General features: G+C 49.9%; 1 protein-coding gene across 1 annotated transcript in view; it reads left to right on the top strand.

Moving 5' to 3' along the window:
- FOXH1 (forkhead box H1) overlaps positions 1–24735 on the top strand; it is a 232059-nt gene that overhangs the window by 174141 nt on the left and 33183 nt on the right. Inside the window, exons 4-5 of the mRNA XM_063924731.1 lie at positions 2405–2991; positions 3307–3469. Of these exons, the coding sequence (XP_063780801.1) occupies positions 2405–2991; positions 3307–3469 (750 nt within the window). The remainder of the gene's footprint in view (positions 1–2404; positions 2992–3306; positions 3470–24735) is intronic.

The following is a 24735-nucleotide window of genomic DNA, read 5'->3' as shown; positions in this document are numbered from 1 at the left end:
GTGGAAATTATGGTTTTTGAGGTTAATAATACTATGGGATCAAAATGACCCCCAAATTCTATGATTTAAGCTGTTTTTGAGGGTTTTTTGTAAAAAAAAACAACCGAATCCAAAACACACCCGAATCCAACAAAAAAATTTTCAGGGAGGTTTTGCCAAAACGCGTCCGAATACAAAACACGGCCGCGGAACCGAATCCAAAACCAAGACACAAAACCAGAAAAATGTCCGGTGCACATCACTACCAATCACTATATGCCTCTCCACCGGATAATCCATCTGATGATGCACGCTTCCTCGGTCGGGCTGATTTACCTGTTATGACGGAAGAGGAAAGAGATCTACTAAACTGCGCCTGTAACTGACGCAGAGTTGACTTCTTTGATGAAATCACTAGCTAAGGGCAAATCCCCCGGTCCTGACGGTTTTGGGGCAGAATACTATCAACTCCTCTTACACCGTCTATTACCACCCCTGACGACTTTGTTTAATTCTTTGCTTTCGGGTGGTCAACCTCCTTTACAATTTACGGAGGTGAGGATTGTAGTTTTTCCGAAACCTGGCAAGGACCCTACATTAGTCCATTCGTATAGGCCCATGGGGGTAATTCCGAGTTGATCGCAGCAGCAAGTTTGTTAGCAGTTGGGCAAAACTATGGGGGTAATTCCAAGTTGATCGCAGCAGGATTTTTTTAGCAGTTGGGCAAAACCATGTGCACTGCAGGGGGGGCAGATGTAACATGTGCAGAGAGAGTTATATTTGGGTGTGGTGAGTTCAATCTGCAATCTAAATTGCAGTGTAAAAATAAAGCAGCCAGTATTTACCCTGCACAGAAACAAAATAACCCACCCAAATCTAACTCTCTCTGCACATGTTATATCTGGCCCCCCTGCAGTGCACATGGGCCCTCATTCCGAGTTGTTCGCTCGTTCTTTTTCATCGCATCGCAGTGAAAATCCGCTTAGTACGCATGCGCAAAGTTCGCACTGCGACTGCGCCAAGTAACTTTACTATGAAGAAAGTATTTTTACTCACGGCTTTTTCTTCGCTCCGGCGATCGTAATGTGATTGACAGGAAATGGGTGTTACTGGGCGGAAACACGGCGTTTCAGGGGCGTGTGGATGAAAACGCTACCGTTTCCGGAAAAAACGCAGGAGTGGCCGGAGAAACGGTGGGAGTGCCTGGGCGAACGCTGGGTGTGTTTGTGACGTCAACCAGGAACGACAAGCACTGAACTGATCGCACAGGCAGAGTAAGTCTGGAGCTACTCTGAAACTGCTAAGTAGTAAGTAATCGCAATATTGCGAATACATCGGTCGCAATTTTAAGAAGCTAAGATTCACTCCCAGTAGGCGTAGGCTTAGCGTGTGTAACTCTGCTAAATTCGCCTTGCGACCGATCAACTCGGAATGAGGGCCATGGTTTTACCCAACTGCTAAAAAATATCCTGCTGCGATCAACTTGGAATTACCCCCATTGTGTCATCTCTCTAATGCGTGTTACTGTGTGCTTTTATATTCCTATGTTCATCGGTGTGCTGTACAATAAATGTGTTATCATGTTATAACAATGTGACGCAGGGTTACATACTGTACTTCCCGCTGTACCTGGAAGCGATGACGCAGGGTTACATACTGTACTTCCCGCTGTACCTGGAAGCGATGACGCAGGGTTACATACTGTACTTCCCGCTGTACCTGGAAGCGATGACGCAGGGTTACATACTGTACTTCCCGCTGTACCTGGAAGCGATGACGCAGGGTTACATACTGTACTTCCCGCTGTACCTGGAAGCGATGACGCAGGGTTACATACTGTACTTCCCGCTGTACCTGGAAGCGATGACGCAGGGTTACATACTGTACTTCCCGCTGTACCTGGAAGCGATGACGCAGGGTTACATACTGTACTTCCCGCTGTACCTGGAAGCGATGACGCAGGGTTACATACTGTACTTCCCGCTGTACCTGGAAGCGATGACGCAGGGTTACATACGGTACTTCCCGCTGTACCTGGAAGCGATGACGCAGGGTTACATACTGTACTTCCCGCTGTACCTGGAAGCGATGACGCAGGGTTACATACTGTACTTCCCGCTGTACCTGGAAGCGATGACGCAGGGTTACATACTGTACTTCCCGCTGTACCTGGAAGCGATGACGCAGGGTTACATACTGTACTTCCCGCTGTACCTGGAAGCGATGACGCAGGGTTACATACTGTACTTCCCGCTGTACCTGGAAGCGATGACGCAGGGTTACATACTGTACTTCCCGCTGTACCTGGAAGCGATGACGCAGGGTTACATACTGTACTTCCCGCTGTACCTGGAAGCGATGACGCAGGGTTACATACTGTACATCCCGCTATCCAGCCACAATAATGTCTCTTTCTCATTGGCAGATGAAGAAGGCAGACCTCCAGCCCCTGGATCTCACTCATGGACTGCAGACCGTGCGCCGTCTCTCCTTCCCCACCCGGCTGAAGTACGTCCAGCATATATCTGCAGAGCATCGCATGGTGTCCCTGGACTCTGCTGGATGCCTCCGCTCTCATTATGAAGATGGTCGTGTGTGCAGTGCCGTAGACTTCATGTGGCCCGTCTCCGGTCTGCTCTACGCCAGTCATTCCCAGCAGTACGTAGCATGGAGCCGCCAAGAGCTGCTGCTGTTTGACAAGTGTTTTGTTCTCCTGTCACAAAGTCCGGTGGAGCAGGAAGTTCTGTGCTGCGTGTATGATCCCGTGAGGAACCTCGTGCTCTGCGGTGGATGTGGCGGGGTGAACGCATGGACTTTCGGTCACAGCAAGCGGAGCCTGGTGTGGCAGCGGTCGCTGAGTCAGGGGATGACGGCTGAGGACAAGGTTACCGTTATTACTACCGGCACATCTCATACTACTCACATGTGTTTCACTGCGTGTGGGACCAGCGTCTGGGAATATGATCTACGTGATGGAACTCTGCAGAGAGTCAGGAGGCACCTACACGCCGGGTATGGTACAGTCCCGTAGTATGTGGTCTAGTGATTATTATATGGCTTAGTGATATTGTGTCAGACGTATCTGTGGCTGGGTGTTTCCAGTGGCGGAAGTGGAGACCCCACAGGGTGGCTTAAAAGTTTGATGGTGCGACCGATGTTCCCGATATTGCGTCTTGTGTAAATAGGCGGTAGATCTGACACACCGACGGTGGCAGCAGCTTAGTCATTAGCATATTTGTGCACGTGCGCTGCATAGCGGCACCTCTGCTTCAGGACGCCATGTATAGCGTATAATGACCTGTATAATGAAGTGTTTCCACCACACAGGACGGTCACTGGTCTCTTATACGCTGAGGGTCTGAATTTCCTGCTTTCTGGATCCAGAGATGGAACAATTAAAGTGTGGGATAGAGAGGCCCAGCTCACAGCGGTGTATGGTGGACACACAGGTAAGTATTGCATAGTACCGATTTATAAGACAGTATGTAAGGTACGAGGAGACAGGACAGGCTGTACGAGGGAGAGTAACAGGAGCAATGAGCGTGTATGGGAGGACGGTGGTCAGAGGAGACAGGACAGGCTGTACGAGGGAGAGTAACAGGAGCAATGAGCGTGTATGGGAGGACGGTGGTCAGAGGAGACAGGACAGGCTGTACGAGGGACAGTAACAGGAGCAATGAACGTGTATGGGAGGACGGTGGTCAGAGGAGACAGGACAGGCTGTACGAGGGACAGTAACAGGAGCAATGAACGTGTATGGGAGGACGGTGGTCAGAGGAGACAGGACAGGCTGTACGAGGGAGAGTAACAGGAGCAATGAACGTGTATGGGAGGACGGTGGTCAGAGGAGACAGGACAGGCTGTACGAGGGAGAGTAACAGGAGCAATGAGCGTGTATGGGAGGACGGTGGTCAGAGGAGACAGGACAGGCTGTACGAGGGAGAGTAACAGGAGCAATGAACGTGTATGGGAGGACGGTGGTCAGAGGAGACAGGACAGGCTGTACGAGGGAGAGTAACAGGAGTAATGAATGTGTATGGGAGGACGGTGGTCAGAGGAGACAGGACAGGCTGTACGAGGGAGAGTAACAGGAGCAATGAACGTGTATGGGAGGACGGTGGTCAGAGGAGACAGGACAGGCTGTACGAGGGACAGTAACAGGAGCAATGAACGTGTATGGGAGGACGGTGGTCAGAGGAGACAGGACAGGCTGTACGAGGGAGAGTAACAGGAGCAATGAACGTGTATGGGAGGACGGTGGTCAGAGGAGACAGGACAGGCTGTACGAGGGAGAGTAACAGGAGCAATGAACGTGTATGGGAGGACGGTAGTCAGAGGAGACAGGACAGGCTGTACGAGGGAGAGTAACAGGAGCAATGAACGTGTATGGGAGGACGGTGGTCAGAGGATACAGGACAGGTTGTACGAGGGAGAGTAACAGGAGCAATGAGCGTGTATGGGAGGACGGTGGTCAGAGGAGACAGGACAGGCTGTACGAGGGACAGTAACAGGAGCAATGAACGTGTATGGGAGGACGGTGGTCAGAGGAGACAGGACAGGCTGTACGAGGGAGAGTAACAGGAGCAATGAACGTGTATGGGAGGACGGTGGTCAGAGGAGACAGGACAGGCTGTACGAGGGAGAGTAACAGGAGCAATGAGCGTGTATGGGAGGACGGTGGTCAGAGGAGACAGGACAGGCTGTACGAGGGAGAGTAACAGGAGCAATGAACGTGTATGGGAGGACGGTGGTCAGAGGAGACAGGACAGGCTGTACGAGGGAGAGTAACAGGAGTAATGAATGTGTATGGGAGGACGGTGGTCAGAGGAGACAGGACAGGTTGTACGAGGGAGAGTAACAGGAGCAATGAACGTGTATGGGAGGACGGTGGTCAGAGGAGACAGGACAGGCTGTACGAGGGAGAGTAACAGGAGCAATGAACGTGTATGGGAGGACGGTGGTCAGAGGAGACAGGACAGGTTGTACGAGGGAGAGTAACAGGAGCAATGAACGTGTATGGGAGGACGGTGGTCAGAGGAGACAGGACAGGCTGTACGAGGGAGAGTAACAGGAGCAATGAACGTGTATGGGAGGACGGTGGTCAGAGGAGACAGGACAGGCTGTACGAGGGAGAGTAACAGGAGCAATGAACGTGTATGGGAGGACGGTGGTCAGAGGAGACAGGACAGGCTGTATGAGGGAGAGTAACAGGAGCAATGAACGTGTATGGGAGGACGGTGGTCAGAGGAGACAGGACAGGTTGTACGAGGGAGAGTAACAGGAGCAATGAACGTGTATGGGAGGACGGTGGTCAGAGGAGTCAGGACAGGCTGTACGAGGGAGAGTAACAGGAGCAATGAACGTGTATGGGAGGACGGTGGTCAGAGGAGACAGGACAGGTTGTACGAGGGAGAGTAACAGGAGCAATGAGCGTGTATGGGAGGACGGTGGTCAGAGGAGACAGGACAGGCTGTACGAGGGAGAGTAACAGGAGCAATGAACGTGTATGGGAGGACGGTGGTCAGAGGAGACAGGACAGGTTGTACGAGGGAGAGTAACAGGAGCAATGAGCGTGTATGGGAGGACGGTGGTCAGAGGAGACAGGACAGGCTGTACGAGGGAGAGTAACAGGAGCAATGAAAGTGTATGGGAGGACGGTGGTCAGAGGAGACAGGACAGGCTGTACGAGGGAGAGTAACAGGAGCAATGAAAGTGTATGGGAGGACGGTGGTCAGAGGAGACAGGACAGGCTGTACGAGGGAGAGTAACAGGAGCAATGAACGTGTATGGGAGGACGGTGGTCAGAGGAGTCAGGACAGGCTGTACGAGGGAGAGTAACAGGAGCAATGAGCGTGTATGGGAAGACGGTGGTCAGAGGAGACAGGACAGGCTGTACGAGGGACAGTAACAGGAGCAATGAACGTGTATGGGAGGACGGTGGTCAGAGGAGACAGGACAGGCTGTACGAGGGAGAGTAACAGGAGCAATGAGCGTGTATGGGAGGACGGTGGTCAGAGGATACAGGACAGGTTGTACGAGGGAGAGTAACAGAAACAATGAGCGTGTATGGGAGGACGGTGGTCAGAGGAGACAGGACAGGTTGTACGAGGGAGAGTAACAGGAGCAATGAACGTGTATGGGAGGACGGTGGTCAGAGGATACAGGACAGGTTGTACGAGGGAGAGTAACAGGAGCAATGAACGTGTATGGGAAGACGGTGGTCAGAGGAGACAGGACAGGCTGTACGAGGGAGAGTAACAGGAGCAATGAACGTGTATGGGAGGACGGTGGTCAGAGGATACAGGACAGGTTGTACGAGGGAGAGTAACAGGAGCAATGAACGTGTATGGGAAGACGGTGGTCAGAGGAGACAGGAGAGGTTGTACGAGGGACAGTAACAGGAGCAATGAACGTGTATGGGAGGACGGTGGTCAGAGGAGTCAGGACAGGCTGTACGAGGGAGAGTAACAGGAGTAATGAATGTGTATGGGAGGACGGTGGTCAGAGGAGTCAGGACAGGCTGTACGAGGGAGAGTAACAGGAGCAATGAGCGTGTATGGGAAGACGGTGGTCAGAGGAGACAGGACAGGCTGTACGAGGGACAGTAACAGGAGCAATGAACGTGTATGGGAGGACGGTGGTCAGAGGAGTCAGGACAGGCTGTACGAGGGAGAGTAACAGGAGCAATGAGCGTGTATGGGAAGACGGTGGTCAGAGGAGACAGGACAGGCTGTACGAGGGACAGTAACAGGAGCAATGAACGTGTATGGGAGGACGGTGGTCAGAGGAGTCAGGACAGGCTGTACGAGGGAGAGTAACAGGAGTAATGAATGTGTATGGGAGGACGGTGGTCAGAGGAGACAGGACAGGCTGTACGAGGGAGAGTAACAGGAGTAATGAATGTGTATGGGAGGACGGTGGTCAGAGGAGACAGGACAGGCTGTACGAGGGAGAGTAACAGGAGCAATGAACGTGTATGGGAGGACGGTGGTCAGAGGAGACAGGACAGGCTGTACGAGGGACAGTAACAGGAGCAATGAACGTGTATGGGAGGACGGTGGTCAGAGGAGTCAGGACAGGCTGTACGAGGGAGAGTAACAGGAGTAATGAATGTGTATGGGAGGACGGTGGTCAGAGGAGACAGGACAGGCTGTACGAGGGAGAGTAACAGGAGCAATGAACGTGTATGGGAGGACGGTGGTCAGAGGAGTCAGGACAGGCTGTACGAGGGAGAGTAACAGGAGCAATGAGCGTGTATGGGAAGACGGTGGTCAGAGGAGACAGGACAGGCTGTACGAGGGACAGTAACAGGAGCAATGAACGTGTATGGGAGGACGGTGGTCAGAGGAGTCAGGACAGGCTGTACGAGGGAGAGTAACAGGAGTAATGAATGTGTATGGGAGGACGGTGGTCAGAGGAGTCAGGACAGGCTGTACGAGGGAGAGTAACAGGAGCAATGAACGTGTATGGGAGGACGGTGGTCAGAGGAGACAGGACAGGCTGTACGAGGGAGAGTAACAGGAGCAATGAGCGTGTATGGGAAGACGGTGGTCAGAGGAGACAGGACAGGCTGTACGAGGGACAGTAACAGGAGCAATGAACGTGTATGGGAGGACGGTGGTCAGAGGAGTCAGGACAGGCTGTACGAGGGAGAGTAACAGGAGTAATGAATGTGTATGGGAGGACGGTGGTCAGAGGAGTCAGGACAGGCTGTACGAGGGAGAGTAACAGGAGCAATGAGCGTGTATGGGAAGACGGTGGTCAGAGGAGACAGGACAGGCTGTACGAGGGACAGTAACAGGAGCAATGAACGTGTATGGGAGGACGGTGGTCAGAGGAGTCAGGACAGGCTGTACGAGGGAGAGTAACAGGAGTAATGAATGTGTATGGGAGGACGGTGGTCAGAGGAGACAGGACAGGCTGTACGAGGGAGAGTAACAGGAGCAATGAGCGTGTATGGGAGGACGGTGGTCAGAGGAGACAGGACAGGTTGTACGAGGGAGAGTAACAGGAGCAATGAACGTGTATGGGAGGACGGTGGTCAGAGGAGACAGGACAGGTTGTACGAGGGAGAGTAACAGGAGCAATGAACGTGTATGGGAGGACGGTGGTCAGAGGAGACAGGACAGGTTGTACGAGGGAGAGTAACAGGAGCAATGAGCGTGTATGAGAGGACGGTGGTCAGAGGAGACAGGACAGGTTGTACGAGGGAGAGTAACAGGAGCAATGAACGTGTATGGGAGGACGGTGGTCAGAGGAGACAGGACAGGCTGTACGAGGGAGAGTAACAGGAGCAATGAACGTGTATGGGAGGACGGTGGTCAGAGGAGACAGGACAGGCTGTACGAGGGAGAGTAACAGGAGCAATGAGCGTGTATGGGAGGACGGTGGTCAGAGGAGACAGGACAGGTTGTACGAGGGAGAGTAACAGGAGCAATGAACGTGTATGGGAGGACGGTGGTCAGAGGAGACAGGACAGGTTGTACGAGGGAGAGTAACAGGAGCAATGAACGTGTATGGGAGGACGGTGGTCAGAGGAGACAGGACAGGCTGTACGAGGGAGAGTAACAGGAGCAATGAACGTGTATGGGAGGACGGTGGTCAGAGGAGACAGGACAGGCTGTACGAGGGAGAGTAACAGGAGCAATGAACGTGTATGGGAGGACGGTGGTCAGAGGAGAAAGGACAGGCTGTACGAGGGAGAGTAACAGGAGCAATGAGCGTGTATGGGAGGACGGTGGTCAGAGGAGACAGGACAGGTTGTACGAGGGAGAGTAACAGGAGCAATGAACGTGTATGGTAGGACGGTGGTCAGAGGAGACAGGACAGGTTGTACGAGGGAGAGTAACAGGAGCAATGAACGTGTATGGGAGGACGGTGGTCAGAGGAGACAGGACAGGCTGTACGAGGGAGAGTAACAGGAGCAATGAGCGTGTATGGGAGGACGGTGGTCAGAGGAGACAGGACAGGCTGTACGAGGGAGAGTAACAGGAGCAATGAACGTGTATGGGAGGACGGTGGTCAGAGGAGACAGGACAGGCTGTACGAGGGAGAGTAACAGGAGCAATGAGCGTGTATGGGAGGACGGTGGTCAGAGGAGACAGGACAGGTTGTACGAGGGAGAGTAACAGGAGCAATGAACGTGTATGGGAGGACGGTGGTCAGAGGAGACAGGACAGGTTGTACGAGGGAGAGTAACAGGAGCAATGAACGTGTATGGGAGGACGGTGGTCAGAGGAGACAGGACAGGTTGTACGAGGGAGAGTAACAGGAGCAATGAGCGTGTATGAGAGGACGGTGGTCAGAGGAGACAGGACAGGTTGTACGAGGGAGAGTAACAGGAGCAATGAACGTGTATGGGAGGACGGTGGTCAGAGGAGACAGGACAGGCTGTACGAGGGAGAGTAACAGGAGCAATGAACGTGTATGGGAGGACGGTGGTCAGAGGAGACAGGACAGGCTGTACGAGGGAGAGTAACAGGAGCAATGAGCGTGTATGGGAGGACGGTGGTCAGAGGAGACAGGACAGGTTGTACGAGGGAGAGTAACAGGAGCAATGAACGTGTATGGGAGGACGGTGGTCAGAGGAGACAGGACAGGTTGTACGAGGGAGAGTAACAGGAGCAATGAACGTGTATGGGAGGACGGTGGTCAGAGGAAACAGGACAGGCTGTACGAGGGAGAGTAACAGGAGCAATGAACGTGTATGGGAGGACGGTGGTCAGAGGAGACAGGACAGGCTGTACGAGGGAGAGTAACAGGAGCAATGAACGTGTATGGGAGGACGGTGGTCAGAGGAGACAGGACAGGCTGTACGAGAGAGAGTAACAGGAGCAATGAGCGTGTATGAGAAGACGGTGGTCAGAGGAGACAGGACAGGCTGTACGAGGGAGAGTAACAGGAGCAATGAACGTGTATGGGAGGACGGTGGTCAGAGGAGACAGGACAGGTTGTACGAGGGAGAGTAACAGGAGCAATGAACGTGTATGAGAAGACTGTGGTCAGAGGAGACAGGACAGGCTGTACGAGGGAGAGTAACAGGAGCAATGAACGTGTATGGGAGGACGGTGGTCAGAGGAGACAGGACAGGCTGTACGAGGGAGAGTAACAGGAGCAATGAGCGTGTATGGGAGGACGGTGGTCAGAGGAGACAGGACAGGCTGTACGAGGGAGAGTAACAGGAGCAATGAACGTGTATGGGAGGACGGTGGTCAGAGGAGACAGGACAGGCTGTACGAGGGAGAGTAACAGGAGCAATGAGCGTGTATGGGAGGACGGTGGTCAGAGGAGACAGGACAGGTTGTACGAGGGAGAGTAACAGGAGCAATGAACGTGTATGGGAGGACGGTGGTCAGAGGAGACAGGACAGGTTGTACGAGGGAGAGTAACAGGAGCAATGAACGTGTATGGGAGGACGGTGGTCAGAGGAGACAGGACAGGCTGTACGAGGGAGAGTAACAGGAGCAATGAACGTGTATGGGAGGACGGTGGTCAGAGGAGACAGGACAGGTTGTACGAGGGAGAGTAACAGGAGCAATGAACGTGTATGGGAGGACGGTGGTCAGAGGAGACAGGACAGGCTGTACGAGAGAGAGTAACAGGAGCAATGAGCGTGTATGAGAAGACGGTGGTCAGAGGAGACAGGACAGGCTGTACGAGGGAGAGTAACAGGAGCAATGAACGTGTATGGGAGGACGGTGGTCAGAGGAGACAGGACAGGTTGTACGAGGGAGAGTAACAGGAGCAATGAACGTGTATGAGAAGACGGTGGTCAGAGGAGACAGGACAGGCTGTACGAGGGAGAGTAACAGGAGCAATGAACGTGTATGGGAGGACGGTGGTCAGAGGAGACAGGACAGGCTGTACGAGGGAGAGTAACAGGAGCAATGAGCGTGTATGGGAGGACGGTGGTCAGAGGAGACAGGACAGGTGGTACGAGGTAGAGTAACAGGAGCAATGAGCGTGTATGGGAGGACGGTGGTCAGAGGAGACAGGACAGGCTGTACGAGGGAGAGTAACAGGAGCAATGAGCGTGTATGGGAGGACGGTGGTCAGAGGAGACAGGACAGGTTGTACGAGGGAGAGTAACAGGAGCAATGAGCGTGTATGGGAGGACGGTGGTCAGAGGAGACAGGACAGGCTGTACGAGGGAGAGTAACAGGAGCAATGAACGTGTATGGGAGGACGGTGGTCAGAGGAGACAGGACAGGTTGTACGAGGGAGAGTAACAGGAGCAATGAACGTGTATGGGAGGACGGTGGTCAGAGGAGACAGGACAGGCTGTACGAGGGAGAGTAACAGGAGCAATGAACGTGTATGGGAGGACGGTGGTCAGAGGAGACAGGACAGGCTGTACGAGGGAGAGTAACAGAAACAATGAGCGTGTATGGGAGGACGGTGGTCAGAGGAGTCAGGACAGGCTGTACGAGGGAGAGTAACAGGAGCAATGAACGTGTATGGGAGGACGGTGGTCAGAGGAGACAGGACAGGTTGTACGAGGGAGAGTAACAGGAGCAATGAGCGTGTATGGGAGGACGGTGGTCAGAGGAGACAGGACAGGCTGTACGAGGGACAGTAACAGGAGCAATGAACGTGTATGGGAGGACGGTGGTCAGAGGAGACAGGACAGGCTGTACGAGAGAGAGTAACAGGAGCAATGAGCGTGTATGGGAAGACGGTGGTCAGAGGAGACAGGACAGGCTGTACGAGGGAGAGTAACAGGAGCAATGAACGTGTATGGGAGGACGGTGGTCAGAGGATACAGGACAGGTTGTACGAGGGAGAGTAACAGGAGCAATGAACGTGTATGAGAAGACGGTGGTCAGAGGAGACAGGACAGGCTGTACGAGGGAGAGTAACAGGAGCAATGAACGTGTATGGGAGGACGGTGGTCAGAGGAGACATGACAGGCTGTACGAGACAGAGTAACAGGAGCAATGAGCGTGTATGGGAGGACGGTGGTCAGAAGAGACAGGACAGGTTGTATGAGGGAGAGTAACAGGAGCAATGAACGTGTATGGAAAGACGGTGGTTAAAGGAGACAGGACAGGTTGTACGAGGGAGAGTAACAGGAGCAATGAACGTGTATGGGAGGACGGTGGTCAGAGGAGACAGCACAGGCTGTACGAGGGAGAGTAACAGGAGTAATGAATGTGTATGGGAGGACGGTGGTCAGAGGAGACAGGACAGGTTGTACGAGGGAGAGTAACAGGAGCAATGAACGTGTATGGGAGGACGGTGGTCAGAGGAGACAGGACAGGCTGTACGAGGGAGAGTAACAGGAGCAATGAACGTGTATGGGAGGACGGTGGTCAGAGGAGACAGGACAGGTTGTACGAGGGAGAGTAACAGGAGCAATGAACGTGTATGGGAGGACGGTGGTCAGAGGAGACAGGACAGGCTGTACGAGGGAGAGTAACAGGAGCAATGAACGTGTATGGGAGGACGGTGGTCAGAGGAGACAGCACAGGCTGTACGAGGGAGAGTAACAGGAGTAATGAATGTGTATGGGAGGACGGTGGTCAGAGGAGACAGGACAGGTTGTACGAGGGAGAGTAACAGGAGCAATGAACGTGTATGGGAGGACGGTGGTCAGAGGAGACAGGACAGGCTGTACGAGGGAGAGTAACAGGAGCAATGAACGTGTATGGGAGGACGGTGGTCAGAGGAGACAGGACAGGTTGTACGAGGGAGAGTAACAGGAGCAATGAACGTGTATGGGAGGACGGTGGTCAGAGGAGACAGGACAGGCTGTACGAGGGAGAGTAACAGGAGCAATAAGCGTGTATGGGAGGACGGTGGTCAGAGGAGACAGGACAGGCTGTACGAGAGAGAGTAACAGGAGCAATGAACGTGTATGGGAGGACGGTGGTCAGAGGAGACAGGACAGGCTGTATGAGGGAGAGTAACAGGAGCAATGAACGTGTATGGGAGGACGGTGGTCAGAGGAGACAGGACAGGTTGTACGAGGGAGAGTAACAGGAGCAATGAACGTGTATGGGAGGACGGTGGTCAGAGGAGACAGGACAGGCTGTACGAGGGAGAGTAACAGGAGCAATGAACGTGTATGGGAGGACGGTGGTCAGAGGAGACAGGACAGGCTGTACGAGGGAGAGTAACAGAAACAATGAGCGTGTATGGGAGGACGGTGGTCAGAGGAGTCAGGACAGGCTGTACGAGGGAGAGTAACAGGAGCAATGAACGTGTATGGGAGGACGGTGGTCAGAGGAGACAGGACAGGTTGTACGAGGGAGAGTAACAGGAGCAATGAGCGTGTATGGGAGGACGGTGGTCAGAGGAGACAGGACAGGCTGTACGAGGGACAGTAACAGGAGCAATGAACGTGTATGGGAGGACGGTGGTCAGAGGAGACAGGACAGGCTGTACGAGAGAGAGTAACAGGAGCAATGAGCGTGTATGGGAAGACGGTGGTCAGAGGAGACAGGACAGGCTGTACGAGGGACAGTAACAGGAGCAATGAACGTGTATGGGAGGACGGTGGTCAGAGGATACAGGACAGGTTGTACGAGGGAGAGTAACAGGAGCAATGAACGTGTATGAGAAGACGGTGGTCAGAGGAGACAGGACAGGCTGTACGAGGGAGAGTAACAGGAGCAATGAACGTGTATGGGAGGACGGTGGTCAGAGGAGACATGACAGGCTGTACGAGACAGAGTAACAGGAGCAATGAGCGTGTATGGGAGGACTGTGGTCAGAAGAGACAGGACAGGTTGTACGAGGGAGAGTAACAGGAGCAATGAACGTGTATGGGAGGACGGTGGTCAGAGGAGACAGGACAGGCTGTACGAGGGAGAGTAACAGGAGCAATGAACGTGTATGGGAGGACGGTGGTCAGAGGAGACAGGACAGGCTGTACGAGGGAGAGTAACAGGAGCAATGAGCGTGTATGGGAGGACGGTGGTCAGAGGAGACATGACAGGCTGTACGAGGGAGAGTAACAGGAGCAATGAACGTGTATGGGAGGACGGTGGTCAGAGGAGACAGGACAGGTTGTACGAGGGAGAGTAACAGGAGCAATGAACGTGTATGGGAGGACGGTGGTCAGAGGAGACAGGACAGGTTGTACGAGGGAGAGTAACAGGAGCAATGAACGTGTATGGGAGGGCGGTGGTCAGAGGAGACAGGACAGGCTGTACGAGGGAGAGTAACAGGAGCAATGAACGTGTATGGGAGGACGGTGGTCAGAGGAGACAGGACAGGCTGTACGAGAGAGAGTAACAGGAGCAATGAGCGTGTATGGGAGGACGGTGGTCAGAGGAGACAGGACAGGCTGTACGAGGGAGAGTAACAGGAGCAATTAACGTGTATGGGAGGACGGTGGTCAGAGGAGACAGGACAGGCTGTACGAGGGAGAGTAACAGGAGCAATGAGCGTGTATGGGAGGACGGTGGTCAGAGGAGACAGGACAGGTTGTACGAGGGAGAGTAACAGGAGCAATGAACGTGTATGAGAAGACGGTGGTCAGAGGAGACAGGACAGGCTGTACGAGGGAGAGTAACAGGAGCAATGAACGTGTGTGGGAGGACGGTGGTCAGAGGAGACAGGACAGGCTGTACGAGGGAGAGTAACAGGAGCAATGAACGTGTATGGGAGGACGGTGGTCAGAGGAGACAGGACAGGCTGTACGAGGGAGAGTAACAGGAGCAATGAGCGTGTATGGGAGGACGGTGGTCAGAAGAGACAGGACAGGTTGTATGAGGGAGAGTAACAGGAGCAATGAGCGTGTATGGGAGGACGGTGGTCAGAAGAGACAGGACAGGTTGTATGAGGGAGAGTAACAGGAGCAATGAACGTGTATGGGAAGACGGTGGTCAGAGGAGACAGGACAGGTTGTATGAGGGAGAGTAACAGGAGCAATGAGCGTGTATGGGAGGACGGTGGTCAGAAGAGACAGGACAGGTTGTATGAGGGAGAGTAACAGGAGCAATGAGCGTGTATGGGAGGACGGTGGTCAGAAGAGACAGGACAGGTTGTATGAGGGAGAGTAACAGGAGCAATGAACGTGTATGGGAAGACGGTGGTCAGAGGAGACAGGACAGGCTGTACGAGGGAGAGTAACAGGAGCAATGAGCGTGTATGGGAAGACGGTGGTCAGAGGAGACAGGACAGGCTGTACGAGGGAGAGTAACAGGAGCAATGAACGTGTATGGGAGGACGGTGGTCAGAGGAGACAGGACAGGTTGTACGAGGGAGAGTAACAGGAGCAATGAACGTGTATGGGAGGACGGTGGTCAGAGGAGACCGCACAGGCTGTACGAGGGAGAGTAACAGGAGCAATGAACGTGTATGGGAGGACGGTGGTCAGAGGAGACAGGACAGGTTGTACGAGGGAGAGTAACAATATCAATGAACGTGTATGGGAGGACGGTGGTCAGAGGAGACAGGACAGGTTGTACGAGGGAGAGTAACAGGAGCAATGAACGTGTATGGGAGGACGGTGGTCAGAGGAGACAGGAGAGGTTGTACGAGGGAGAGTAACAGGAGCAATGAACGTGTATGGGAGGACGGTGGTCAGTGGAGACAGGACAGGTTGTACGAGGGAGAGTAACAGGAGCAATGAACGTGTATGGGAGGACGGTGGTCAGAGGAGACAGGACAGGTTGTACGAGGGAGAGTAACAGGAGCAATGAGCGTGTATGGGAGGACGGTGGTCAGAGGAGACAGGACAGGTTGTACGAGGGAGAGTAACAGGAGCAATGAACGTGTATGGGAAGACGGTGATCAGAGGAGACAGGACAGGCTGTACGAGGGAGAGTAACAGGAGCAATGAGCGTGTATGGGAGGACGGTGGTCAGAGGAGACAGGACAGGTTGTATGACGGGAGCAATTAATGTGTCTACCCCATACTGTATATGAGTTATCCTTCCATCACCCACAGCTCCTGTCTCCTCCATACAGTATATGAGTTATCCTTCCATCACCCACAGCTCCTGTCTCCTCCATACAGTATATGAGTTATCCTTCCCTCACCCACAGCTCCTGTCTCCTCCATACAGTATATGATATTCTTCCCTCACCCACAGCTCCTGTCTCCTCCATACAGTATATGAGTTATCCTTCCCTCACCCACAGCTCCTGTCTCCTCCATACAGTATATGATATTCTTCCCTCACCCACAGCTCCTGTCTCCTCCATACAGTATATGAGTTATTCTTCCCTCACCCACAGCTCCTGTCTCCTCCATACAGTATATGAGTTATCCTTCCCTCACCCACAGCTCCTGTCTCCTCCATACAGTATATGAGTTATTCTTCCCTCACCCACAGCTCCTGTCTCCTCCATACAGTATATGAGTTATCCTTCCCTCACCCACAGCTCCTGTCTCCTCCATACAGTATATGAGTTATCCTTCCATCACCCACAGCTCCTGTCTCCTCCATACAGTATATGAGTTATCCTTCCCTCACCCACAGCTCCTGTCTCCTCCATACAGTATATGATATTCTTCCCTCACCCACAGCTCCTGTCTCCTCCATACAGTATATGAGTTATTCTTCCCTCACCCACAGCTCTTGTCTCCCCCATACAGTATATGAGTTATTCTTCCCTCATCCACAGCTCCTGTCTCCTCCATACAGTATATGAGTTATCCTTCCCTCACCCACAGCTCCTGTCTCCTCCATACAGTATATGAGTTATCCTTCCATCACCCACAGCTCCTGTCTCCTCCATACAGTATATGAGTTATCCTTCCCTCACCCACAGCTCCTGTCTCCTCCATACAGTATATGATATTCTTCCCTCACCCACAGCTCCTGTCTCCTCCATACAGTTGACAATGCCAAATTCCCTTGTCGTATAAACAACCCTTTATGAAGCTAAGAACACTGTACGCTGTTTGCTTAAGAAATACCGTATGGGTACGCTATCTGCGTAACGATCGCTAAGCCGTAGGCGAGACGCTCAAGCGTCACGTTCGCTCACGGCCCAGTGATCACAGGACACGTTATTGGTTATGTCTAGGGGAATGATTCGCTGTAGCGTAGCCTACGCTCGAGACCACGAGGAGGTCACCAGCGATGCAGACGCTCACAACACTATACCTTTATGTTAAAACCTTATACCAATGAAATACACTGAATACCTTAATGTGAGTACAGGGTGTAAGTGCAACCTTGTGTAACCTGACTAACTACAAAGCTGCTTGAGCGTCACCGACGCTCAAGTGAACACTTAACACTATAGAAAATACACAGATACTGGTTTAGGTTCCAAAGCCTATTAACTATGTATTATAACTAATATACTTGCAAAAAGGAATCACAGTACAAATGATACACTACAGTATAACATAAACCACCTAACCAGATAACTATACAGGAAACACACTACAATACAATACAGTTAAGTTTAAGGAGAAATAAGAGAAGATGAGAAGACAAGAGAGAGAGAGAGATTTGAGAGAGATTGGCTCACAATAACATTAAAAGACAATATGGTTGCAGCGAAGCTTACACATGTGAGGAACAATCGCTGCGCAGTTAATCAATGCTGAGAATCTTTGTTTAGAAAGTACTTGAGCTTACCCATGCTGCCTGTCCCTATATACACAACACCCAGCTACACAATCGTCCCTACAATGCCGCATGGGGCAGAAGCTAGACTCCATTTTATTCCAAAATGTCCAAGCCTCAAAACAATGCATATGTTCTGATTTTACAATTCCAAACAATCTAAATCACCTTTCACAATGTAATCCAACTTCCTAGAACCATCTCATAATTTCACATCCCAAACAACTTCAGTATCTCTATAACCAGAGCATATGAGTTATCACAAGACCAGACCACCAGGTACTCACAAGTATCAGCCTGCCATTGCTACCAGCACATATTCAAAAGTACTGCATGGTGGTATTTATGATTAACAAGATCCCAGCTACCATCACAGATTCCACAGGGCACCAACACTAACACCCAACAATCATCACAGCCAAGTTACAATATCCTATTTAAACCAGAAAGCAATATGTCTATATTTCCTTCTATAGCCATGTGATTCTATACTTAGCCTTTGGGAAGGAATTCTGTCCTGGGGATGTAGCCGCCATGCTGCTTGATGCTAGCTTAGTTCTGAGTGTCAGTCAGCCCTGTGATCTCCAGTGGGTATATCATACCTGCATTCCAGCTGTGGGGGTGTGTCAACCACAGGAAGTGTGTGTCCCTCCCAGCATGTGAGCCAGCTGCATCAGTGGCCTTGGTTATGTAACACAATGGGTGATGACCAACACATTCCTGTCTAGTGAGAAGCTATTGTTTGGCGAATACAAAACAGAATCCTGTCTGGGTTTTGTTCTATATTCATGATGTCCACTTTCAGTTGAGACAATGACATCTCAGCCCTCATTCTCCTGTATACAAATCCAGCCCCATTTGTAAACACAGGCGTTGGCCCTCCTTATTGAGTCTCAAAAGCTCAGTGTAATTAAAGGCTATTGTACTCCGTCTGCGGGAAAGATACTGATTTGGAGTACAATTGATCTTCAATTACTATTCCTGTGTTTACCTTATGCATGTGTAGATATGAGGCCCTCTTAACATGCAAACTATTGTTTGGGGGATCTCTGAGGTCAAAGAGACATTTGAGACCTACTGATGCCTGTCTCCAACTGTTCAGATGCATGACTAAGTAAGAACAAATAATAATAAATAAATGGACATAACTTCTTATGTCCATAACTATTCGCACGAGCAATTAATACGCTCCAAACCAACACCGGAATATTGCTAATTAAATACTCTTCCGATGGGTACCAAACACTGCTGTATGATTCCTGTTAGACCCTTCGTACGATGCAAAGAGGGATTCCTCAGCTCAGGGACATTCTATTTTAACCAAACTTTCAGAATCTATCAAAGGGACCATGATCTATAAACTACATTAATTGTGAACATATGTAACGTATGAATCGCACGCTATGACTACATAAACTCTACCGTAAATACGCATACCGTGCGCCTGCGGGTGCCCGCGGCTGTGAGTATGTGTACGTACGGGAGAGCGTACGCCTGCGCAGCGCGGACATGAATGAGGTGCAAATATGGCAAAGTGCATAGAGACATTTTTCTGACTTCGACAGTCCACCCTTTGGCAGTCAATAATAACTGCCACAAAACGTTTAAGGAGAAAAATGTAAGTCAGGGGTTAATTGATTTCCATGGTGGGGTAAGGAAGAAGAGAGGAGTAGGTGTGAAAAGGGTATGACCTAGTGAGAGAGTAGAAGCATGTGTGTATGAGTCCATGTTTGGAGGGTCATGTATCATCGTGCCGTACGTGTGGTAAATCAAGCTTCGAGGTATTGCGAAGTATACATTTGAATTCCTTCTTATCCTGTGGTACAGGTCTGTGGATGGGCTGTCAAACTCTACCGAGCTCATTTCGGCTGTGGTTGTAACAAAATGGGGATGCACATTTTAGTTGATGATACATGAATGGGGGAGGTATGTGGTTGCTGCTATCTGTGCCTGTATTCCCTATCGTCTATGTGTGTCGTTACCTGGGGGTTGTAGAGATGAAGATAAAGAACACTTACGAAAAATGCAATGATATTCTATGTCAGGGAAATGTACATCTGTTGTTGAAGTTGTGTTCGGTATCTGTTGAGAGTCGTCTTCTTTGCGCTGTATTGCTCCTTGGGCATGAGCAAATAGCTTTGTCTGAGCCATCAGATTTACAAAAATGTTGGGCTAGCGTAAGTTTAAAAATACTAGGGAAACTGGGGATCCATGGCAAAGTTCATCAAGTGTCCATATTTAAAGTTGTCAAATCTTCTTCTTTGGTGCTTGTCTGTTGTCTGTATAGCGTCTCGTCAACTTCCACGTCCAAGGGGGTCTTTGCATCTTGGAGAAAAGCAGAAAAACAGGTGAAAGAAACGGACCGTATAATCGCATTTTCATCACATTCTGGTTTCTATCATTGGGTCATAAATCAAATCCAGGTTAATTACAGTTTCCTCGCTCCTCAAGCTCATCACTTTTGTACTTTGCTTGCACCTCATTAAAGCCTGCCCGCATCTAAATATCAATCCAATTGATATAACGACACCCAAGATACATAGTAGAAACTTTCCAACATCCTTTATGACTCCTTGAGCCCATTCTCCCAAACCGGAGAACCAATTTCGCGGGTTCAACCATGACACCCAACTAGTCAGCTCATTACCTACAGCAGCAAGGGTGAGATTGTGTTTTCGACGAAATTCCCACTTCAATTGGAGAATATCGTCCATCTTTTGGTCTATGACCTCTACCGGATCCTCGGTGCTATTTGTGATATACGTGCAACACTTTATGCCGTACTGTGTTGCCAATGTAACACAGTATCCGCCTGTTACTGCTGTAAGATAATTAAGAACCATCCTATGCTGAACTAGTTCTGTTTTGTAAGCTTGAAGTTCTCTTCCAGTGTATCTAAACGTGTCATCATACATTTCAGTGATATTATCTAACAAATTGGCGAGTGCGGAAATGTATCTATAATTCATCACTCCTCGAGCGGTACGAGTGAAATCTAACGCTACCAGAACCTGAATCCCGGTGGATTCATGGATAAGATCGGAGGCCGGATGCTCTAACCTTTCTGACAGTTGTCTTTTAACTCGGTGCTCGTAATGAGTGTGAGTATAAGGAGCTTGGGCACCACGATGTATGTCTTTCATTTTATCATGAGTTACAGTCATTACTTCAGGCAATACTTTTCCAATATAACACAATCCTTCAGAGTTTGGGGCAAGCCACTTGTACGCCTTTCTCCCACATATGAAATATGCGTCATCGGGGAGAACATATGGGACGGAGAAGGACATGACCATGTTACAAACCTTCCAGGTGAAATCTCCTGACCCTAATTCTTCCATCTGCTTAATGCACGTATCAGTTTGTATGATATGTGCACAGTATCCTGGTGATACCTCTCCAACTCTAGTAATCCTATTTCCTAAGGTATATCGATACCGGAAAGATTTTTCTCTACTGGCTATGTGGCGTACCAGCTCTGTATCTGTAGGCATTCTATCTGCTCTGTGTGAAAAGGTCATGGTAAGGTTGCTCCATGACACTTCCCAATTTCCCGGTTTTCTGGGATTGGAGATGTTAAAACATATGAGGGACCTATCCACATGGTATTGGTGGAGCTTCAAACTAGGAGGGCTGGAGATATTAAACCTCCGGTCCACCGGTCTCCCACCACTTAGCTCAAGTACCTCCCCTAACGTTAAAGGAAATGGTACTAGCCCTGATTTGCTGTGACCCTGAGGTACTTGAGAGCATACCCAACAATCTGTTTGGTTTAACACGTTACCCACTAGAGAGTGATAGTCACTCAATGGATGCCGGTCCATATGGATATTAAAACTGGATTGGCATTTCTTTGTTACAGAGCCTACAGATACAACTTTCTTTTTGAACTAACATTCCTTCACAGTTGTTTACAAATAACATGGTTGTTAGATCGTGCCCGGTACTCGCCTTTGCTTGGTGATTGGGTTGCTATTGGAAATTTACACCTCCGTCTCAGTCATCAGGACCTTTCTGGATCCTTTCTCGACCTCACTGGTACTCTCACCGAAACAGACTGCTCTGGTCAACATCATGGTTAACGGGAAAAATCCATATCACAGTCTCTTGGGGCAAGTCCATCTTACAGGAGGAGAAAAGAAGAAATTTGTAAATGGGGTATAAGAAAATCAGTTTGAGGGGGAGAGAACTCGTTACGATAATAAGTTCTCTCGTCTTGTTGTTCTTCTTGTTCTGCTGTCCTCTCAAAGGTGTTGTCTCTCAGTCTTCAAAAACGATCATTCTGGTGATGCAATATTCCTTCCTAACCGACGATCTTTCTGTAAGGAGCAAAAATCTGGCATTACCATTGGTCCAACTGAGGGGTGACATAGCATCTTTAAACCATGGAAACATGAGTGAGAAGAGAGAGAAAATAAAAAAAAACAAAAGAGATAGAGAACAATTCATGTGCATATATACATTACATAACTCGACAATAACCATCAATAAGAAAAGAGAAACAAAGCATTTTTAAACATTGTAAGAAAACATTGTTAGCATTAGAAAAACATTGTCAGACTTATTAGGCTGTCATATCTCTGTGTCTACTGGTCTCCTTGAGCAGTCCCTCCCCACCAGCACCTGCATTACTCCACTGTCTGTATCTGGCCAGAAATACATTGTGGCGGAGGTCATGCTGGGGTTTGGTAGACTTCTGCAAGGACCAAGTGGATATGCAATGTGTGAATTCTTACCACTACTAGTCAGAGATGGGGATAGAGAGAGGGAGAGAAAAACATTTTTCACAAATACATTTACAACTTTTCACCTGGTCATTCCTGTGTCTTTAGTGAATGACCTCCCACTTCATTAACCGTTACTTCAGGCTTGCCTCCATTCCTAATAATCACCTTTCCTGCCTATGTGATCCTTGATTATAATGGTGTGTATTGTAATTTTGCTCATTTCTTGGTCTAGGGGGTCTAACTTTATGTGGGTTATTACAGTTGCTAGCACAATGCCCTTCTCTTTTGCACAGATCACAAATCCTTAAGTTCCTCCATGTGCCAATGGCCTGGGGTTTTGGTTGATTTGATGCCTCCTCAAACGCTTGGATGCTCATCACCATCAACCGGTTTCCCTGTACCTACCTGATTCCTTGGATACCATGATTATGTCGTTGTCTAGGGAGTTGATATACCTTCTGTGAATCTTTGATCATACAGTTAGATCTTTCCTAGGATCTGGGTAATCAGACATGATTGATCTCAATTCTGTCCGGGACCAGGGATGGCGCATTGCACTGTCCTTGACGGGAATGGTTCCCTGATCGTCAGTCTTCCCATTGGGGACTGTGATCACCCTGACAGGACTAAACTCAATTACATCACCTTGTTTTGGTCTTATAATATGGGGTACATTTGTTTGTGCGTGATATAAAACATTGTACGTACCTGTGGACACGACCTCACCTGACCCTCCGTTAGGGGGTTTGATTATTGCCTTTACCAATTTGGTCGTGTCCACCTGGATGTCTTGTAGGATGGCTTCTGGAAGAGGTGCCGACATCGTTCTGGGCTCACTTTCTTGTTTGTATTCCTGAGGGAGGTTTGACATGGGGTGCAGCTTGCACAGGTTAATAGTTGTACATTCAACAGTATTACAATAATCATTGTTACATTTATTACACTTATTCTTATAATCTATATTACAGTTGCTAAGAGCGTTTTTATTGTTCACCCTTGTGTCTTTCTCTCCGCAATCAACCCCTCTCCTGATGCCACTGTCTCTCCTCTCAAGATAAGAGTCAGAAAAGTCAATAGACTCTTTTTGTAATTCACTTTCCTGTTGCCATAACTGTAAATATTCATAATGTTTATTTTGTCTCTTCGTTGGTTCAATGAGACTTATCCTCCTCCTTAAATTTTGTAACACTACTGGACTGAAGCTACCTATTCTTGGGAATTTGTCCCTGTCTTGTACAGTCATTCTCTCCCATTCATCACATAAAACCTCTGTGTGACTACCGTATTTTTCACACATTACATATCGTGCCGACCCAACTGGTCGGTTCTCTGAATCAACCCGAACCGAGGTTGATCGCCCCCTACCTGAACAAATGGCCCCCATAATCTGCAGGCGTTGCTTATTCCTCCTTGGATCTTTATCTCAAGGTTTTCAGCGAACCCTTACAAACAAACCAAGATGTCCTTGGGCAGGCCGGCGGTGGTGGTTTATCAAGTACCCCACTTACTTCTCGCCCACGTTGGCCTGTGCTGCAATCACTGTAACCAGAGCTGCTGTACCCAACCCAGGGCCCCTGTGAACCTTTATTTACTGGGGCGCGTTCCCCAGCAAGTATCGGTTGTTGGATAATTCCTGAGTGACCAGCGAACTTCCCTTCCAAAAATAAAAAATTACACAAATCACGTCAGAATGTACAAATAGCGTTTGTGACCACTTTACTCTAATGGTATTAGGTCAGATTACTAACTACTGCACACAATTACGTGCGGTCCAATCGTTCAGTACACGAGCACTACTTGTCATGTACTGAAAGATCAATGGAATCGATGTTTCCGGCCGCGATTCCTTCAGCAAGAGCTTGTATGGCCTATATGGGTTCTGCACCAACACCCCAGGCGTTGTGCCACTGGACTTTTATAGCGGACCTCTTTGTCTATTTTACCTGTTACCTTATGACCTCCTGGTCTGTTACCTTATGACCTCCTGGTCTGTTACCTTATGACCTCCTGGTCTGTTACCTTATGACCTCCTGGTCTTGTTACCTTATGGTCCGCTATACTCTAATGCTCAAATATTATTTAACCAGGGATGCCTCCCTAGCCACCGTATATGTCACTTACACGTATGTCCCTTGACGAGTACCCGGCTTTCCTTTTGGTTCCACCTTACAGTTATATAAACTTTTGTATACAAAACACACTCACTCAACACATGTACACTTTTGTTTCTATATCTATTTCTGCGCAGAAATTTGTCTTTAGCCCAACAGTGTTACCAATTAGGAGCAGGATCTGTTAAACTAAATTTCAGATTCTCCAAAAATAGACTTGCGTTATTTTCCGCGTCGCGTTATCTACCGCTGTGCGTTACTTATCGCCTTTGCGTTACTTCACTTTATCACAACTTGAGCTACGTGGGCGTAACCGGACGCTACGTTGCGTCTGCCTTTGGATTGCGTACGCTAGTCTTTGTTAGCGACACGTGTACGCAATGC

The sequence above is a fragment of the Pseudophryne corroboree genome, chromosome 5, assembly GCF_028390025.1.
Source record: "Pseudophryne corroboree isolate aPseCor3 chromosome 5, aPseCor3.hap2, whole genome shotgun sequence".
NCBI lineage: Eukaryota > Metazoa > Chordata > Amphibia > Anura > Myobatrachidae > Pseudophryne > Pseudophryne corroboree.
The sequence above is the reverse complement of the archived record's forward strand: the minus strand, read 5'-3'. Positions and strand labels throughout refer to the sequence as shown.